Source organism: Borostomias antarcticus, assembly GCF_949987555.1.
Source record: "Borostomias antarcticus genome assembly, chromosome: 3".
Lineage (NCBI taxonomy): Eukaryota > Metazoa > Chordata > Actinopteri > Stomiiformes > Stomiidae > Borostomias > Borostomias antarcticus.
The window spans coordinates 33,704,695-33,726,832 of NC_140236.1; the positions used below are offsets into that span (position 1 = coordinate 33,704,695).

At 43.5% G+C, this 22,138-nt stretch overlaps 1 protein-coding gene across 1 annotated transcript in view; it reads right to left on the bottom strand.

Annotated features, from left to right (window-relative positions):
- The window catches only part of grin3bb (glutamate receptor, ionotropic, N-methyl-D-aspartate 3Bb), a gene marked incomplete at both ends in the record, with an annotated part of 87,088 nt that overhangs the window by 10,292 nt on the left and 54,658 nt on the right, over nucleotides 1–22,138 (bottom strand). Inside the window, 5 exons of the mRNA XM_084435921.1 lie at nucleotides 1–98; nucleotides 6,483–6,598; nucleotides 12,674–12,819; nucleotides 13,327–14,419; nucleotides 16,408–17,027. The exon at nucleotides 1–98 is cut by the window's left edge and continues 54 nt beyond it. Of these exons, the coding sequence (XP_084292047.1) occupies nucleotides 1–98; nucleotides 6,483–6,598; nucleotides 12,674–12,819; nucleotides 13,327–14,419; nucleotides 16,408–17,027 (2,073 nt within the window). The remainder of the gene's footprint in view (nucleotides 99–6,482; nucleotides 6,599–12,673; nucleotides 12,820–13,326; nucleotides 14,420–16,407; nucleotides 17,028–22,138) is intronic.

Below are 22,138 nucleotides of genomic sequence, written 5' to 3' on the forward strand. Positions count from 1 at the left end.
ATGCAGCATGTCCATGAAGCCGTCCGACTTGTAGCGGCTGATGAACTCTGACAGGTTGGAGGTGAGAGGGGAGTTCTGGGGCAGACCGATACCGTACCCTGACAGGGCAGAGAAGCAGCAGGACAGAATTACTTTCTGCAGAGTATGAGTACTCACAACGGTGAGTATACCGTAATGTTTATTCACAATTTACATCTATGGAAGAAGTATTTTGATTCGCAAAATCGTTCCCCCACCCCAATTAACCCATTTTTGAGTTTGGTGAAGGTTGGTTAGAGGAGAGTTTGTACAGTAGGCACAGTAGTTAGATTACATTGGACAGGGTGCAGGAATAAGACAGGACAGTGCAAGAACAAGCACAAAATGCAAGTTTAAAAAAGGATAATCTAAGAAAAAACAATACACTGTACAAAAAGTAGTGCGGTCAATGTATGTACAGTGAATGTGCAGAGTGTAATGCATAATGTGTGAGTGTGTGTATGTGTGTGAGTGTGTTTATGTGTGTATGATGTGTGCAACACGTGAGTGCGGTGCAAGTGTCTCTCAACGGTGTCTCTCAACGGTGTCTCTCAACGGTGTCTCTCAACGGTGTCTCTCAACGGTTGCACTCACGTAACTGACTGACTGACTTTGACGGTATTGTACGTGTTTAAGTCCTGTGTGTGTGCGTGCGTGCGTGCGTGCGTGCGCGTGTGTGTGCGCGTGGCAGCAGAATAAATAATGAAGTGTGATGAGCCTGAGGAAGGATGAGAGCCCATAACATTAATACACGTCCTCCCTTCCCCCCAGGACTGACAGATGTTATTTAATGACTTCTCCTGTCTACACCCCCCCCCCTCCCTCTGTCTGGTCCTGGTCAGCCATCCTCCCTCCCTGGCCGACACTGACCCAGACAAGCTCTGGCCTCTGGCATCTACATCAATGGCTCACACACACACACACACACACACACACACACACACACACACACACACACACACACACACACACACACACACACACACACACAAACACACACACACATCTAACACCAAAGTCGGAGACCAAGTCCTCATTTTCAATGGTGCCCTGGTTACAAAGCAGGAAGCAAATCAATACAAAACCATCATACCTCAATACAAAGTCAATACAAAAACGATATTCACACACAGAAACTGATAAACATTATGGCAACATTATTTAAAAATATGCACAGACCTCAACCTCAATTTTATTCGTCCTATTTTTGAAACTGCCCAAAGAGACTAAGGCATCCAATTTGATGGTCTCTTGAAACTCACTCCATACTTTAGGGGCATAGGAATTAAAAGCAGATTTTCGTAGCTCAGTTCTGACCCAAATCAAGGGACTTCAAGAACCACCTAAAACTGAGATCTTGATTGGTGATGACTAAACACCATGTGATGATGGATGTCAGGTAGTTAGGGAGCTTTTGTAAGATAGCTTTATAAACATGCAGGAGTAAACCAACCCAACTGCCTGATACAGATTACAATGATCACCAGCAATAAAATGGAATGCTGAATGATAAACAGTGTCAGGCTGTTTCAAGATGGTAGAGGCAGCGTGCATGTAAATGTGGCCATAACAATTACTGATAGGGAAATAGCCTGCACTAAAAGCTTCCTGTCATCACACATCACAAAAACATGATTCATTTCTATAAATGAACACAATTTTCACCCTTAAGTTTTGTCGCAGCTCATTTACATGCATTTTGAAGGATAGCTTTTCATCAAAAAAAATCTCACGATTCTTGTAAGAGGATACTCTCTCAATTATAGAACCATCCAAAGTACAAATATTGAAGTCAGTTTCATTCAAAGAGCATGATCTAGAGAATTGCATATAACTTATTTCATTTTATTTTTGCTAATCAAAAACCGTCTGCAAAATAGTTAATGCTCCGCCCAAAGTAGGAGCAGATGAATAAACAAAAAAAAGCATCAATGTTATTAATATAAGTGAAAAGTAAAGGGCCGAGAACTGGGCCCTGTGGTACACTTCTAGTGACATCCATAAAAGTGCAATATCATAATGGAATACTCCTCCAGTGTCATAAACTCTCCACTGTGTAGTAAAAACCGGGGTCAGTGTTATTTGAGGATAAGGAGGTTTAATAAGGCTTGGCCTCCTTCATATTCACGGTCATTAATAGTCTGTGACTTTAATCACCACATCAATAAATGGAGTCTATTTTGATGACCACGCTGTTCCTTTCATGAAGCCTTTTCTGAGAAGCCAGCCCACCATCGATAGCATTTGTCTGGCTGTAACTCCCTCCCTCCTTCCCTCTTTCCCTCCGTTGTGTTGTTGACCTGCAGTTCTATTCTAGTCCACAAGAGGCAGCGGTCCCAGAACACCAAAATAAATACACTATGACACCATATACTTTGCAGCTCCTTTGTGGTGTAGTGGATAAAGCACCTGACTCCCACGCCAAAGGTCAGGGATTCAAACCCTGGTGTGGGAGATTTTTTTTTCGTCACTGGATGTTATAGAAGCTATGTAAAAATGTGGTTACCTGGTGGTGCTATGTCAGTTATTGAATTTATATGCAGTAATTGAACATTTGAAATACTCTGAAAAAATTATACCTACAGTACAGGTTTCTCAGTAATGACCCAATATATTAGGCTACACTTTGCATGTATGTACCAGGTAAATGTTTCGTCTTTTCAGACGGACGGGAGAGATCCCATGGGAACAATTTATTTATTTTTTGCTGGATAAGCATTGGAATCATTGGAACTGATGTGTCCAGGCGACAAGACCTATCTTAATTTATCAGACATTATTTAATGTCCTTTCAGTTCACAGCTATTTCAGTGGCATGACTAGCTTCCGCCCTACCAGTCCTGAACAGAAACAAGCCAGCCCTGCACATAAGCCAGGCTGGACCTGGCCTGGTTTGTCTCTACTGGTTATTCCTCAAGGTCATAAATAACACGAGTAAAGAAGGATGTCTTTCTTAAAGTTTCGGCCTGAGAACATGTCAATGAGAGGATAAATATCCTCTCTTCATCTAACTTATGGAATAGTCTTCTTTTTTTGTTGCTTTTGGCTTGTTGGGACATTTCTCCATTTTCAGGCCTGACCTCTGGATGATCTTCATGGTGAAAACAGTAATTGGGGTTTTGCTATAATAAGACCTCTACTTACTCCACTAATTGCATCTCACACATCTCTCTCCCTCCAGTCTCTATCCCTCTTTCTCTGGGTGTGGCTGGGCTATTCATCATGTCACCCCCTGCCACATCTCATACAGTACACACATAGCACACACACTACGACACGCACACTGAGGCAATTATAGATTTTGGTCAAAGTTACCGTTTGAAAAGTTAAGCAGTAAGATAAATTATGGATTGTGGCGGGTTATTTCCCGTACATGACCTACTGTACGGGGTACCTCACTGCACAGTCTATTGGGTTTTGTGTCTATATGTTTTGTGTGTGTGTGTGTGTGTGTGTGTGTGTGTGTGTGTAAATGGATCGGAATTGTGTGTGTGTGCGTGTGTGTGGAATTGACTTGGAATTGACTTGGAATTGCGTGTATCTGAGAGTGTGTGTGTGTGTGTGTGTGTATGTGCATGTGCGTGTGTGTGTGTGAGAGAGAGCGTGTGCATGTGTGTATGTGAGAGTGTGTGTGTGTGTGTGCGTGTGTGTGAGAGAGAGCGTGTGCATGCGTGTCTGTGTGTGTGTGTGAATAGGCTTGCAACGCCAATGTTCCTTCAGAGTGGGCGACTTAAGTCTCATGAAAGATATGTCTGACAACATTTCTGCTCTTCAAAGCCGGTGAGCCGGTGAGCAGGGACGTTCACAGGAGTTCAAACAAATATGCAAATGAGATAAAATAGCCTATTTTCTCATTGACACATACTGTGTTCACACACTTCCATAGAACATAGAGATGATGGGTGTGTGCCTACAGTATCACTGGGTAAGACACTTCTGGGGTGAGATTAAAAACAGAAGCATCTGCGTGACTTTATTGTGTTTTTATACTCGATTGTTTTATGTGTACCACGTTTTTGGGAGGTGACATCCTGTGGTTTTTGTGGTGTATTTTAATTTTCAACTAAATCCAATCCAAGTACAGTATGTGTGTGCGTACCTGTACATATGTATGTGTGTGTTCGTATGTACTGTATGTGTGTGTGTGTGTTTGTGTGTGTTTGTGTGTGTGTGTGTGTGTGTGTGTCTGTGTGTGTGTGTGTCTGGGTGCGTGCGTGTGTGTGTCAGTTGTGATTTATCTCCCTAATTGCAATGCATGCACTTTGCGTGCATGTTGATTCATATTGGTCTTTTAATGGCCGCCCACAGCAGGTCACGATACTGTAGCTGCATGTTAGTTACTGGAGAAACCGCTTGATAATGAAGCACCAGTCTGGGTCTGCACCACCTTCTCTACCTTTTGGTTTGTTTCATGTTTTGGATTTTTTGTGTCCCTCCCTCTCTCTTCTTCTTCTTCTTCTTCTTCTTATTTTAATATTTCGATTTTGAAGGAAATAACTATTTCTCAGTGTGTCTTATACGACGTTCATCCATCAACCCACATAGAAAGAACCATGCTTTTCAGTAATTGGCCAGAGCTCTCTGTGCTCTCCGATTAGAAAAGGTGTCATAGTTTTACTAACTTCACGTGTGTAGTGATGGATGGAAATACACAGCCGAAGCTGACATTCTACACAGCCAGTCCACTGGTTTGAATACACAGCTGGAGCTGACATTCTACATCACCGATCCACTGGTTTGCCCTTTCAGTCTAATAGAAACCCCATCCAGATGACAGCATCTTCCATTACCTACTTCCTCAGCCCCTCCCTAAATGATGTCTCTCATCACTTCTCCCTCAGGGTACCTCTGTAATACATGTTGTGTCTCCACTCCCATAATGCACTAGTAGTGGAGATACGGGCCGAAATGATATGGACAGACTAAGATGGGAACAGTAGGAACATATGACGGAATTCATTCCCCACTCATTGGGAGTTGACCTTCACCTTGAATCAGGGTGCACAGCACTGATCACCGACTGATCCAGCAGAGCTTTTGAATGGGTAGTATTTTTCTCTGACCCAGATAAATATTCTGGATGCTACAGGGTAATCAACTTACTATCAAACCTGATTAACTATTAGCTATGAGCACACGAGTCACGCACAGGGGCAAAAGATTGCCTGCTCTGTAGAAGCCAGGATAGAGGAATACTGCCACAAGAAAGATTCTATAAGAGCGGATACATACAGGTATATGCTGTATATATATATATACAGGTGTAACAATATATCGTGCCACGATATATCGCGATACAGAAACATCACAATACGTATCGTCAAGGTGAAAACAATATTGTGATATGTTTATTGTATATCAGTGAACGCTGGCTACACAACGCTGGCAACAAACACGTCTTTTGTCTCTAGGCCTATCCATGATATTACAACAGTTAAGCTCTAAATTCACGTGTATTGGAGTAGAAATGTGGAGAAATGCACTATTGGTGTGAACAGCAGTGCTACTGCAACGCTTCACACCTGCCCTTAGTGTATCGTATCGTATTTTTATCATCAATCCAATATCGTGTATCGTATCGTGAGATTAGTGTATCGTTACACCCCTAATATATATATATATATACATTGACTGTATACGACTATATATGACTGTATAAGAGCGACCCTAATACTTTTAGAACACTCCAGCAGCAATGCAAATGACACAGAGGAAGGATGTAGGAGTATTTTCTGCTTAAGGCCTATTTATACTTCGCCGTACTACTCTTTTGAAAGTGTTGACAGACAGAAATGACGTCATTGTCGACAATTTTTTGTGTCGGACAGGGGTGTCTTGCACCTACCAAACGTTCTAATGTCACAGACGCCATCACTTTCGTCGCACAGCTGTGATTGGATAGCTAGATAGAAGGCACGTTCGTTGCCATGGATCGATCAGCCATGCGTCTGCAAGTTACCATGGAGTAGATCAGACACTTCGCTGAAGCATAAATGCTAAACATTGGTCGGCATTATTTTTCTGTCGACAGACATTAGTCGTCGAGTGAGTATGAATTAAGCTTTATTGTTCAGAGCTGGATGATGCTGCTAGGGAAAGGGATGTCTGGGGCCCCCTGCTGGAACTGCTGCCTCCGCGACCCGACACTGGATAAGCGGATGACGATGGGTGGATGGATGGATGTGTGCGATGTTGACTAGGATAAGGATAACCAAAAACATTTGAATAATTACGGATCGAAATCGAAAACGAAGTGTGTGAACTAGAAGAAGAAGAGGACAGTGAATCTGAGCAGAATGTACAGAAAAAGACACAGACACAGACACACACAGACACACACACACACACACACACACACACACACACACACACACACACACACACACACACACACACACACACACAGGTACTTATAAGGAAAGCAGCGAAGCAAAATAAGTGCCCGGGCTCCCGGCTGTGCTTACCTTCGATGGCGAAGGGCTTTCCCACGGTGAGCATCTTGCAGTCTGCATCGATAGACACCTCGTAGTCCAGCAGGGCCTTGTCCATGATAAAGGCATCAAGCTGAGGGGGATCTGTCCTTCAACACACAGGGAGAAAGGGTTATAGATGGACTAGGCCATGACACACCCATAGTGAAGGAGTAGAGACCATGACACACCCATAGTGAAGGAGTAGAGACCATGATACACCCATAGTGACTAGAGACCATAGTGAAGACTAGACCATAGTGAAGGACTGGAGTATAGTGAAGACTAGACCATAGTGAATGACTAGACCATAGTGAAGACTAGACCATAGTGAAGGACTAGACCATAGTGAAGGACTAGACCATAGTGAATGACTAGAGTATAGTGAAGACTAGACCATAGTGAAGACTAGAGTATAGTGAAGGACTAGACCATAGTGAAGGACTAGACCATAGTGAAGACTAGACCATAGTGAAGGACTAGACCATAGTGAAGACTAGACCATAGTGAAGACTAGACCATAGTGAAGACTAGACCATAGTGAATGACTAGAGTATAGTGAAGACTAGGCCATAGTGAAGGACTAGACCATAGTGAAGACTAGACCATAGTGAAGGACTAGACCATAGTGAAGACTAGACCATAGTGAAGACTAGACCATAGTGAAGACTAGACCATAGTGAAGGACTAGACCATAGTGAATGACTAGACCATAGTGAATGACTAGAGTATAGTGAAGACTAGACCATAGTGAAGACTAGAGTATAGTGAAGGACTAGACCATAGTGAAGACTAGACCATAGTGAAGGACTAGACCATAGTGAAGACTAGACCATAGTGAAGACTAGACCATAGTGAATGACTAGAGTATGGTGAAGACTAGACCATAGTGAATGACTAGAGTATAGAGAATGACTAGAGTATAGTGAAGACTAGGCCATAGTGAAGACTAGACCATAGTGAAGACTAGAGTATGGTGAAGACTAGACCATAGTGAATGACTAGAGTATAGTGAATGACTAGAGTATAGTGAAGACTAGACCATAGTGAAGACTAGAGTATAGTGAAGACTAGACCATAGTGAAGGACTAGAGTATAGTGAAGAATAGACCATAGTGAAGACTAGAGTATAGTGAAGACTAGACCATAGTGAAGACTAGACCATAGTGAAGACTAGACCATAGTGAAAGACTTACAGTACACTATCACTGGGCTCATGTGAGTTGACAGCGCAGATGGAGAGTTGCCATCACAGCTAACATTAGTTTCATTGGCAGTGAGCTGGCTTGTAGCTAGCCTGATGTTAGTTTTAGCCTCGGTTATCTCTAGTATAGATACAATGGCATGTTCAAAAGTAAGGCCAAAAGAAAAGTCAAGAGTGAAAATAGACAATTCAAAGATTAATGGATCGAAAAATATGCCTTCATGCCCTTCTGAAAGGGTAATTTATATTATTGTTTTCTTAAAAAACAGACCTTTGGATTATTGGGGGAAAAAAAGTGTATCTTTAGGATTTGTATTTGAGTACCCCTGGTCTAGACTACAGTATAACCGAGGACTAGTCTAGACCATGGTGAAGGACCAGACCTTGTTATAATGTCGTTTCATCCCTTATTAACCCCGATGCCCCTGAGGAGATCTGAGTAGGTTAGGAAGATGTACTGTAAGCCTCTGATGAAGGTTTTAACAAGACAAGTTGATGAGATGGATTTTCTGATCAGTGACTGACCAGAGTTTAGAGGTCTGTGGAGTGTGACCTGTATGAATCCTTACACATCCTTAATCTTCTTCTTCGTGTCGGTTTCGATGTTGTGTCCTCTCCCCCCCAAGCTCAGGGCAGAGAGGCTATCCTTTAACCACCCCGAGCCCGGGTGAGGGGTTACCCGGGCTATATATCCGGGCACACCTCCAGAAGCCATGTCACCATTTTGTCAAGCATAACCGTCAGGCCATGCATTCCGTTGGGTGTCCGATATATTGGACAGTCCTGGATGACGCGGTCTGCGGTTTGTTACTCAGCGCCACACTCCCACGCCACACAGGGTACCAAGCCCGATCTGTGCATCGATGAGCGGAAGCGTCCGACACCCATCCTTAATAATGTCAATAAACACCTCGGGTAGATGTATTTCTCTTAGGGCGTGGATCATGACATTATGAGTCAAAGTCCAAAAAAGCATCCTGAAAATCCAGAAAGAGTATAATTTGCAAGACTCATGTTTGAAATCGGCTATCGCGGTCTGAAGACAAACATGTTCACTCATTCCTTGTCTCTTAATGTATGCTTTCTGCTTTGGGGACAGAATATTATTGTCTATTAGCCAGGGAACCACACAAGACAGGACACACTTCATAAACACTATAGATGGTAGGTAGGAGGGAAATATCTTTCCATGTTGATGGATCATTTGGTATATTGTCTTTTTTCGGGATATGATGAATCACTGCCCCTTTCAAGGAATCGGGAACTCTCCTGTTTTCTATGCAGACATTAAAAATGCATGCTAGGGCCTCGGAAGCATGCGGGGTCTTAAGGCTTTCATATTAAACCCTTCGATGCCACTTGCCTTGTTGTTCGGTAGGCGGAGTCAGGAAAAACATGGGGTTGGACTGGTGGTACAGTACTCCAGGGTGGTGATGGGAGCGTGTCACTGATTGACATTCGGCTTTGACCTTTATTTTCGTAGTGAGCCTTTACTAGCGTGATATCACTCGGGCAGGGGGTGGGTCAGAGTACTCACTGCTATTTAAAATCATCTGGAGAGCTTGTGATCGCCTATCTTGCCACAGAAAAGCGAGCTCGTTCCTACTCACTCGCTTGTGGCGCCCCCGAGCTGTAGTGGAACGGAGCTGGGGCTGAAACGCGTCTCGAATAAAGCGCAAATGCACCTCTATCCAGGTAGCAGTAGAGGATAGAGTCCAAACTTCAGGGAGTGGTTCTTTAAGAGGCAACTTCTTCAGAGTCCGCACCACTTCAGCAGCGGGAAACCAAGCTGCTTTCCTCTTCGCCTGACAGTTGTAAAAGTGCCATTCACACACACACACACACACACACACACACACACGCACACACACACACACACACACACACACACACACACACACACACACACACACACACACACGCGGCCACCAGCCTCATCAACTAGCATGTTCATCATCTCAACCAGTTGTCTGGCCTTGGGGACTTCAAACAGTCCCTCATCTCAACCTTTCACCTGACCTTCGGCACATGCCTCATTCCAATATTCTAATCAGGCCTTGGGGGCATGCCTCATTCCAATATTCGAATCATGGAGATGAGGGCCATACTTTGAAAGTGTAATGAGACATGTTCCCAAGGCCTGATCAGAATATTGGAATGAGACATGCCCCCCCACGTCTCAATCCAATATTCTGATCAGGCCATGGGGACAAGTCTCAATCCAATATTCTGATCAGGCCTTGGGGACAAGTCTCAATCCAATATTCTGATCAGGCCTTGGGGACAAGTCTCAATCCAATATTCTGATCAGGCCTTGGGGACAAGTCTCAATCCAATATTCTGATCAGGCCATGGGGACACGTCTCATTCCAATATTCTGATCAGGCTTTCGGAACATGTCTCATTACACTTTCCAAGTATGGCCCTCATCGCCATGATTACAATGCATGTCTTGGCTTAAACTGGTGCTCAGAATCATTTCTCTGAGGAATTTGGCCAGACGGGGAAGGCGACAGAAAATCCATGAATCTGCCTGTCCAAGACAACAGGATGAAAATACAGAGTCTACCACGAGCCAATGGCTAAATGAATAAATACGCTTGAGATATTAACCCTGACTCAACAAATAATCAGGACCAGAGATGATTATGGGTCATTGGAAGTGGCTGGAATTGTGGGTGAATATGTCCATCTACAGATTGATCCTGAGTGCTTCCTCTCTTTTTTGTAGTGTGCAGGCTTTTTCTTCTATTTTTCCTTGATCAGTGCAGTTGGGCCCACGCACCTGACTGACATTTGAATCATCCTAATTTTAAGAGCGCAATCTTTTCCTTCCGCGCAATTCTTTCCTTCAGTTTGACCAGCTACAGATTGAGAAATGTGCACTGTTCTGTACTTTTCACTTTATTTAACCTTTATTTATGTAGGGTGAAATATATGTCAACGTTGGCTCTTTTGATTTCCAGTAACATGAACTACCTAAAAGGCTATTTCCTGGTACTTTCTTGTATAATAATAGAATGTTTAAACCTTTGCGCTTGTCTCTCTGTACCTCTTTCTTAGTTTGAACGAAGTATGATGAAACATTTGACATATTTTAAATAACAAACTATCATACCAGCCATCTGAGATAGGAGGATCTAGACAGTAGTTAAAATGTCATCTCAGACATCCAATGTCATCTTTTTCCAATCCTTTGTACTGTAACTTTGTGTCTGGAGAGCCATTGTTTGTGTGCACTCCCTTTCTCATTTGGAGTGATTCAGATTGCCTCCTTTCACTGCTCTACCTGTATTTTCACAAAGGAGAATTCACAAAATCCTCTCTCCAGGAATCCAAAACCGCACTCTTTGTTCAACTCCCTGGTCCTCATTCCTGAACATTTTCTTAAGTGTCTTCTTAAATGTCTTCTTACGAACTTCGTAAGACCAACCCTAAGAAAGATCCCCGCCGGATTCATGAATGCGTGGAAATGTGTTCTTAAACTGGCAAAGTGCTGTGCTCCCCTTCTTAAAGTCGCACTGAAGTGAAAAAAGCATTCTGTCCCATTTTGGTTCACATAATTTGTCATAATGTTCACCTATTCAACGATGTATGCCAAAAAAAATACAAAATTCTACTTTTGTTGTAATCTTATATCAAAATATATAATTTCTTACTTTCTGGAAAACGGTAGGCCTATACATATACGTATCGTAAAACGTTTTTTAAAACAGCAAACACACCAAATATGCATAAAAAACACTACAGACCCGTATACATACAGTGTGTGTCTGCCTCCACCATGTATAACTGCAGGAATTCTGTTAGAAAACATCATCAGTATGAGAGTATGGCCTCTTTTGAAGATGCTTAGTATTCCACCTTTGGAGAGATTCTGCTTTTATTGCTGGAATGAGCTTTTCAGGAAAGTGTTGTTCTGCCCTGAGAGGCCTATTTTAGAACATATTTTGGTGTTCTGGGTCATAAATATACAAAGCCTACAGTAACAGCTCATATAATATACTAGGGGCAGAGTTATGGCCTCTACCATGCAGAACTGAATGTTATGATGTTAGAAAGAAAAGTCTTTTAGAAAACATCTAGAGCATGGCCATGACCTCTTTTGAATATCAATAAGTTTATAAAAAGCACGCTCATCCAAAAGTGATGAGCTCTAGGTGATGGACAACAGCACCAGTAGAATGGAAGACAGAATCTGCTCACTAGGTATGCTCCCATGAACATTTATTCCCACCTCAGGGTGACGTTTCGGGAACAAGCCCTTATTAAGACATAAAACACTTCAGACTTACAATAAACTGCAGTATAACACCATAAGGTAGTCGTCCACTAGGCCTATTTACTGAAATATCAAGTACCCCATGTAAAGCATTAGCTGTTTTCACAGTGTTGTAGCCAAAACGATGGCATATACCATTTTTATACCTTTTAAATGTGAGACAACCATCAAAAAATAGGCAGTTGATTCCTTTCACATTGCCAGAAGACGAGTATGCCTTCTGTTTTTTGGTGTGTCACATTTGATGTCACAAACAATCTGGAAAAGAGGTGAAAAATAGCTGTTCTAAAGTACGTATCTATCTATCTATCTATCTATCTATCTATCTATCTATCTATCTATCTATCTATCTATCTATCTATCTATCTATCGCTTTCCTATCAGGGTAGACATAGAACATAGAATGTCTCAACACTGGAAATAATAGCCTTCTGGTCACTCAAGTCAGTGGGTGACGTTTGGGGCACAAGCCCTTCTTCAGACATCATACTGTAATGGAAGAGGGGACACAACTATAGAATGGCAAATGCATTTTGAACCAGCATTGCACTAGTGATTATATTTTTAGCAAATGACGTACAATGGCTTATGTTTTTTTTAAATGTACTATAAATCTGACCTGTGAAGTAAAATGAATATCATGAAGGTACTGTAGGTGTTTTGTTTTTGTACGTGGTTGCAGATGTACTGATCTCTTACTTGAGGTTGGCGACCCCATCTGGCGTGGTGGGCTCGTTGAAGCGCCTCATGTACTCATGCATCTCGGGAAAGCTCTTCTTCATGTAGTCCTCCGCGCTGCTCTCTCTGACTGTGCCGAACCTGAAACCATGAGAGGGGTGGTGGAGCTGGAGCCAATGAACAAAGAGAGAGAGAGATAGAGAAGAGGACAAAGGAAAAAGAGAGGAAAAACATAAAACATGTTTGATGCTTTATTTAGATATGAGATATTTCCCTCCTACAAGGAACATCCGTTCACAATAGAAACTATACTCAGACCTGCAAACTCCCGAGAGTCATCAATCATGTCAATTGGAAACTTTTCCCGCGCTGTCTGGGGATTCTGTGTGCACACGACCCTGTACTGTAGTAAGGAGCTGGCGAGGTGTTTATGTATGCAAATTCAGGTGTATGAGAACACGAGTTCAACTTAAGAAGCAGTGGTATTCCTCATTTGGGGGAGAACAGCTGAGAATACTTTGGCGGTTTACAAACACATTTCCATGCGTTCATGAATCCAGCGGGGATCTTTCTTAGGGTTGGGGTTACGAAGTTCGTAAGAAGACATTTAAGAAAACACTTAAGAAAATGTTCAGGAATGAGGTCCAATGACACTAAGAGTGCATCCATCCTACCTTGGCATCGTGTATCCCAGAGAGCTCCTCGAAAGTCTTCTCACCAACCATGACGGCGGCCAGGTTGGCCGTGTAGCTGGACAGCACCAGAAGGCAGAAGATGGCCCACAAGTTCATGAGGAACCTACCCGTCCAGCACTTGGGCGTCTTGGACGAGACGGTGCGCCCAAACAGGATGGCGTAGCATAGGTTGAGTGCCGAGGAGTAGGAGAAGACCTTGACACGGTTTCGTCCGTGCGGCGTCATGCCGAATGGGCTCTTCCACTCGTAGAGGGTGATGAAGAGTGCGGTGATGTGCAGGGCCACGAAGATGCCCACCCACATGGACCAGTGCAGCGGCCACATGAAGGCGCCGATCGGCGCTGCCGTGTCTTTGCTACGGACCAGGATGCCCAGACTCGTTGAGAAGAAGGGCGACGTGAAGTCGATGACTCTGCTTCGCACCGAGTTGATGCTGAAAGAGGTGACGGCCATGTCTGCCGCTCCATTGAGGAGATCCCCCACGAGTCCCGTCCATCGCCTGCCCTTCCACGCTCCGTACTTCCCGTCCCCGACGATGTAAAGGTCAAACTCGAACCTCAAGTCCTCGGCGAGCTTTTCCAGCAGGTCGATGCAGTATCCATAGCAGCACTTGCCGTAATCCACCGGCAGGGTGCTGCCGTTCCCGGCCGCCATCTCCTGGAAGTAGCGCTCCAGCACGTCGGAGCTGTTGGTGCCAGCGTCCAGGCAGAACTGGCCGGCGGGGCAGTTCCCGTCCTCATCCACGTCCCGTGTGAACACGAACGGGTGCTCCACGAGCGTGACCACCCGTACGCGGCTGCCGGACACAGACAAGCCAGCCTTCCACCGCCCTCCGCCCCGCCCGCCTTGCCCCTCGGCCCGCTGGCGACGGCCTGGCACCTGCCACACGCCTTGGTCCTCCACCTCCAGACGGCCTCCCTCCCAGCTGCCCACCGTCACCCAGGTGGGCTGGCCCACGGCGTCGCGCCGTAAGCTCCAGATGTGGAAGCGTTGCGAGGTGAGCACGCGAGACAGGTTGCGCTGCACCCTCACAGGCCCTGTCAGCCCAGAGAAGGACGTGTTGGACAGGAACCTAAGAACCAGATTACATTTGATTACATTAGATTAATCACATCAACATGAACATTATACTTTGTCATAATGTCATACCAGTCCGAGACCAATCTTACTACTGTATGTGGAAAGTTCAGCACTGGACCTGTAAATTAAGCTGTGGGGTAAAGAAGTCTGAGAAACATTGGCTAGTACCAAACCTGGTGCCGACTTTAGAAGGCAAGACAAGAATATATCTCCTTACCTCATGACCTGCAGCTCTGTACAAGGCATCCAAACACAGCTTGTCAAAACCAGGATTGCTATCTATTGAAGCTAACCTAATCCCTCCTGCAGCTAGGCTAGCGATAAAAAATAATAAAAACACATTTGCTAAGACTGACAACTTGTCATTTCCCCTGGCTAGGATTGCCTATCTCTGTGATTGACACAAATGGGCCTTGCAAACTCAAGGAGCTGCTCTCCCAGGTGCATTTCTATTTCTAAACCTGTCCGCGGCAAGGATATTTGCATCATACACTGAATATTTAGCTAATCGCTAGCTTTTAGCAGCTCAATAAATTATGATAACTGAATGTTTAGCCACATGTTACAGACAGATGCCACTTCAGGGAGAAGACAGAAGCTCCCAGTGTCTTGCTGTTGTGACGCTGCTGATACAGATGTCCTCCGGCATCAAAAGATGACATGTGACCACAGATAAACCCGCTCATTGAAATTAAGGGGCGGTCTCAGCCTGCAAATTACCCTACCTCTGCCCTCCTCCCATTCTGTTCAGGCAACAACAAAAATGAGCTGACTGCTAATCCATTGAAAGGATTTCATCTCTCTTCAACAAGGCAGGTAGTAATTACTTAAAAGCAGTTCCCCCTCCCCCCCGTCTCAGTTTCTCTCACTCTTCCTCTCCTACTCTCCTTCTATTCTAGAAATCTGTCCTTGTAAATCTCTCCATGCTACTGCCCGAGAAATCTTGGTGTAACTGTTGCACATTGGAAATGTTACAGAGCTATTCTGTGTAGTTATTTATGTGCAGCTATAACTGATATTCATATAGTTGTCAACCACACTTGCTATCTTGACATGGCAGGTAGGTACAGTATGTATGCACTGAATGAAAATTTGTTTTCAGAGCACTATCGAATGACAAAGCAAACGGAGTAGTATATGGTTATAGTCATAATGATGTTATTTCCAAATGTTTCTCTAGAGGGGTAAAAAGCCATAATGTTGTACTTATTTACTTCTGTATGACATCTGAGGCAAATAGGCACTGCAGAAAGTGCTTACATCTTACCTTGGTTAAAAATATGACTTTTTTCAAATTCAATGCATCTAATCTCTACCGTATGAAAACCATTGAACAGAATCATTGCTGTTAGAATTTCGAGCGACATGACCTAGCTCAGTCTGAGCACTATTGACAGAATAGAGGATGATTCTATTGTGTTGTATTGTGTGTGTGTGTGTGTGTGTGTGTGTGTGTGTGTGTGCGTGCGTGCGTGTGTGAATGTTGAACAATGTGTGCATGGTTGTGTTGTGAGGCTGATTCGCTACAGAGGGTATAAACTGCTGGTGCTGCTGTTGCTCTGTGCTCAGCCACTCAGAGAGAGAGAGTCAGAGAACTGCACAACACTGGGCTCTTTGATATGAGTCTGTTGGGGAGGTAACTGCTGGAGCTCATGAATAGAGCTTCAAACTCTCGCCCAACATGCTTGTATTCTATCAGAGTGTGTTGTATATGTGTATGTGTGTGTGTGTGTGTGTGTGTGTGTGTGTGTGTATGACAGAAAGATAATGAAAGCACTCCAGACTTTCTCAAAGGGCAGTTGACCCCTGTGACAATAAGTCCTGTCTGATATTATTACTCTGACCCTTACAATCATGACCTTAGAACCAGGTTCTGTTCACATCACGCCCTTAGAGCCATAACCCTTAGAATGATGACTGAAATGTCTGAAGCTCATTTACATAGTGTGGGTGTCCTTAGGGCTAAGGTGAGCAGGTTACCTGGCGAGATATTGCCCCGATGATGGCACCTCATGCTTGTTGGGCTTGTCGTAACAGTTCACCATGTTCTGGATCAAAGCCAGATCCGGTCTCACCACCGTGGCGGCGGCGACCGCCCGGGAAACCAGCTGCAGCGCGTCGCGGATGTAAAAGTCGAGGGGCTTGCGCTCTACCTCGCCGTAGGCCAGCAGCCCCAAGGGCAGCCCGATGGACTGGAGGGCGTCCGGGCTCAACGGATGCCCCAGGATCCAGTGCACCGTGGGCAGCGTCAGCCCCAGAACCTGGGCGCTCCGAAGCACCGCCGACGCGCACTCGGGGTCGGCGCCGAAGAGTAGTACAGACGCGGGAGGGGACTGGCTCTGACGAAAGTGCTGTGTGAGAAACTCCTGGATCTGGGTGTCGTCCTGAGCCGACTGGGTGAGGTTCAGGAGGGCGCGGAGGTGCCAGCTGCCGCCGGCGCGGGACTGCGGGTCCAGCAGCTCCAGCAGGCCGGCCTCCTCCCAGCCCTTGCACAGCACGGCCGTGCCCTCCCGCCAGCCGCTCCGCTGCAGAACGGCGAGGAGGAGCTCCGACAGGCCCGTCGGCGCCACGCCGGTCGTCATCTGGAGATGAAAGCGGTTCTAGAGCAGAGAGGCGGGATATAGAGACACGAGTGTCAGAGCAAGAGAAAAGAACTGGACTGAGAATCTGCGAAGCTCAGAGTTGATCTCAGCTACGGTGATTCTCATATGGTTCTGTTTTCTGTTCCTGTTTTGTGTCCTGTCCTTTTATTGTTCTGTGATTATGTGCACTTTATTCTGTTTTTTGTTTTAGTTTATTTTATATATTGTACAGCACTTTGGTGCAACTTTGGTTGATTTTAAACGTGCTTTATAAATAAATTTGACCTTAACCTTGACCTTGACCTTGTTCTCAAAGTGTCTAAAATTAGAAACAAGTTTGGTCGTTCATTATTCCCCAAATTCAAACAGTGAGAATGTGTTTTTAAATAGATAACACTGAGCTGCTTATCTTTACATAGAACAGTGGTCTTCATGCTTCTGCTCATTATCTCAAAGCAACAGAAACAAAATAGTCTTACAGTATTTAAGAAACCCCCGGTTTCAAGGCCCTCCGTTTGATTACAGTCGCAATCAGTCAGTCGCTGACCGCAGCTTAGATAAATAGATACTTTAATGATCTCCTAGGGGGAAATTTGATGTTTCAGATACAGAGTATGCCTAGTAGTACTAAGCCTAACAAAGAGGAAGAACAGGGACTATATACATCCATATGTACAGCATGAGTACAGTATAGTATGGAATAGTATAAAATAAAAATATGTACATACAGGTACATACATCAAGTCTGTGTAAAAAAGATATGTGTACACATATACAGTATACACATACATAAATACATACATACATAAACATTTCACATTACACTGTGAACTCTATGCAAATTTGTTCTGAACTGTTTTTTCACCTCTCAAACGTATGTCAATTTTAATGATTTTGACTATTTAACCCTAACCCTAAGCTGCAGCAGAAAATCGGCTTCCTGTACAGAAACCGTTCTAGCTTTCCTATGTTCAGCAGGAAGAGAATTGTTCAAGCTGTCTTCTTATCAATATTAGACTATGGTGACACTATCTATAAACATTCTTCTTTGACTACCCTGAAACCCCTAGACTCTGTCTACTATTCTCCCTTAATTTATTATGGGTGATAGTTATGACACCCACCACTGTGTTCTTTATGATAATTTAGGCTGGTCTCCTCTCTCTTTAAGGTGTAACTACCACTGGTATTTGTTTATTTTCAAAGCGATTATTGGTAAACTTCCACCATACTGTACATCTCGTCTCTGTTGGACTGGAGCCTTGGTACCTACCAGACCCGATCATGCTTTTTCCCATGATGCTCCTTACAGTATACCTGGAATACTCTAAAGCTTGAGGTACTTCCTTCAATCGCAGAGTTTAAACTCATGCTTTTTGACATTTGTAGACCTGGAACTGTTTTTATTATTATTATTATTATTATTATTATTATTATTATAGTGTATTGTATTTGTGAATTTGTGTGAACTCGTCAACACTGTAAATGAGGGAAACGCCAGTGCTTTACGAGTATAAAGGTTTGAAATGAAATGAAGAAAACTTTGTGCTATTTTAGCTGGTAAACATTGTACTGTATCAACGAATGTGCCAAAGCTTGCCATCTCATCCTTAACAGAAGACAGTCCTTCTTGAGCCTATGAATTCCTTTTACTGTTTTTGTCTGTAATTGATTGTAACATTGTGCTGTTTTTACAGTACTATATTGTACGCTTTTTCCTATAGATTCTTATTTGGTGTCTCATAACTCTACATGAGTGATCCTCAATGCCTTCATTGTTACTGTTGATACTATTGTAATGTGTGTGTGTTGAGGAGTGACACATAAATAAACTTCTATCTATCTATCTATCTATCTATCTATCTATCTATCTATCTATCTATCTATCTATCTATCTATCTATCTATCTATCTATCTACTGTATCCATCCATCCATCCATCCATCCATCCACCCACCCACCCACCCATCCATCCATCTACATACATACACACACACACACACACACACACACACACACACACACACACACACACACACATACATACATACATACAGGCTGTATAGATATGTCTTGTAATACACATACAGTAAAGACATTGCTGTAACCTTTCCTGACATGTTGTTAATTCGGCTCCCTGCCGATGTGCCAGATGGCAAAGATTGAGCACACATTGCTATTCATGCTGCGACTTCACGGATTTCCTTTGGCGTCACGAGTTACCCTCCCTGTGACTTCCACTTCAGACAGACGTGCTGCATGTCACTGCATTAGTTCAAAACTCTAATTTGATACAAGGAGCGTGTGTGCTTGGGACCGCTGACTCAGAGGCATAACAATATCCTTCATGAGAAAGCTGACATCCTCCTCCAGGTAGAGGGATGAAGGCTGCATCTCTCAGCGGACAGCGCCAGAGGCTGGATGGATTACATTGGATGAGTTTTGTAGAGTGACGCAGATGGCAGCTGTGCCCAGTAGGATTCTCAGGAAGGAGGAAGATGAAGTTAGCTTTGTATTATACGAACAAAGGATGGACATCCTGGTACCTGGAGGGCTACTTAGCTCTCATTGGTCCTGTAGGTACGGCTGAATGAACTGGTACTCCCTTCCGTATCCCACCATATGGTAAAGTCCTTAATTAAGTCTCTTCGGCAAAGCAAAGCTTGTGGAAGTGTCGCAGAGAAATTTCAAAGGTACTCACAGTTGCATGAGGATTTCACAAACATGGGCGGTGGGTTTTGAAAGCTTGGCGCTGCTAATAAACATTTTTTAAATAAAAAAAAAAACTCAACGTTTGTTCTCTAAAACAGTTACGTCTGCAGACTGGGTTGATGAGTTTTGTTTTTTTTAAGAAAAATATAAAACACATTTATTTTCAGCGCCAAGCTTTCCAAACCCACCACCGTTTGACATTTCTCTGCAACACTTATTTGCGGCTGGAAGCTTAATTTTAGAAGTGCGAGAGGTAGGATGACAGGGGATTGGAAACCTGCTTCCATGCTTCAGACTTCAGAAGCTCTTCAACCCTGGAAACCTGCTTCCATGCTTCAGACCGTAAAAGCTCTTCAACTCTACAGTATAGTTTAAAGTCGTAAAGTGTAACTAAGTGCTCAGGTGGGACAAGGACATCCTTTGATAGAGATTGATCCTTTGTGTGTGTGTGTGTATGAGTGTGTGTGAGAGAGAGAGAGAGAGAGAGAGAGAGAGATAGACGGGAAATACTGAAATGGCAAAGATAGTTGTCTGGGAGGGGGAGAGGTGGGCCCGGCATCCATTTAAGACTCAATTTCACCATGACTGGGAAAGGAAAATAAGTGGATATAGTCAGGAATTTGAGGGATGTGGATATTAAGCATACCTCATCACCATATGGCAGAGGAACAGGCACTTTACTGAAAGCCAACAGGCAGTTGTGATTAATTCATTAAGGCTCAAAAGCATGCCAGACACTTTATGATAAGTGGACTAATTTAATCAAAGATTTGTGGGAAAAAAATGAAAATGAGTCAGGGCTATAAATGTTTTAAATCATATTTATCATCAGTACACTGGGTCTTTGGCACTCTGTAACCACACTGTATGATCTCAGAAATACAGTATGAAATAGATATAAGTTAACAGCATGCTCTTTGTATGGTTTTGGGGTTAATCAAAAAGTGAATCTAGTGTATCAGACTGTTGAGGTAGCCAATGTCTTAGACGAGGATATCAGAGAAAGTACCCTAGACAGCTGTCTGATGAGTAAGACATCACATTACTGTACTATGAGGTATTGCACCTTTTTTTTTAAAGGTACAGTAAGAAACTACAAAAAATAAGAACATGAACCTAGTTATCTACATCTGAAGAACTTGATCTTGTTCTTCTTATTCTTCCTTGGGTTCAATTATTCAATTGTTTGAAAAGTTTCAAAAGTTTTCAAGTATTCAAAAGTTGTCTACCTTTTGTGTAGATAAAAACATAAAGCTTTCTTTTCTTTGCACTTTTATCTTCAGAACTCATCTTTTTCACCAATCTTTATTCTTTTTTTATCAGTTTATTTGTAAGGGCATATTACTTTACAATGGCAATGATAGATTATAAAAACAATAGGACATTCTCAGTAACAACAAATAGCAAAAGAACAACAAAGAAATTACAAAAAAACAAAAAGCATGGGCAGCGACAGTTATATAGGGGTGTAACACACCATGGATAAGACCTTATCATGTGTCAAGCACCATAGGCACACATTCAGTTCACATCTGCTGGGATGTCAACCATTTGTCAAGAATCGGTTTCCAGATTTTCATTAAGTCCTTTTCCTTATTGGCAAGTTACTTGTAGTTCAAACATGTACTGTATGTTTCATGTCCCTAGGATAAGACAAGAGTGCACATTATTATACACTATGTACAGCTCCTGGACACTCAGATACAGGACAGAGGCAGTTTTCTTATTTGTTTTATCTATGCTTAGTCGGACTCAAAGGATGTAGGTTTTGGGGATAAGCCTTGTCATTTGTTTATTACTGCCCAATCAGTGGTGACGGAATATGTTGTCGGCCCAATCAATGGGATTGACTGATTCTCCCGTCGCCAATCAGATTCAGTCCAGACTCCTTCTCTATCTGTGTTACCGTTTCACTACGTGAAAGAACAACCTAGCGATCGCTTCACCCAAGACGATTGTGATTGCTTTAAAGCAGCCATTCTCAACCAGTGGTCCAGGGCAGTGGCGAAAATATTGATGGGGCAACCGGGGCAGCTGCCCCAGGGCCCAGAGCTATCAAGGGCCCATGTAGAAGGCAAAAAAGAAAAATATAGGAATGGATTTTTCCACCTTTTTATTTAAGGTGGGCCCTATGGATCGCATCCATGCCATGGATGTGTTAACAGAACGGTGAGGCGGGCCCTCTTCAAAGTAACCAAGCAATTGATTTGTCTGTCCAATGACCTTGATCCTTGTCACACGCACCTTGCGTGGATGACCAACGTCAATCAACATCAACGTAAAATTTTCTGTTCGCGGTAGCATAACTAGCTAGTCTGAAGATAAAATGTTTCAATGGCAGCAACATTTAGCAATGTTTGCACAGCACTGCTGCTGTACCTCACCATACCCGTTACTGTTGCAAGCGCAGAACGCTCA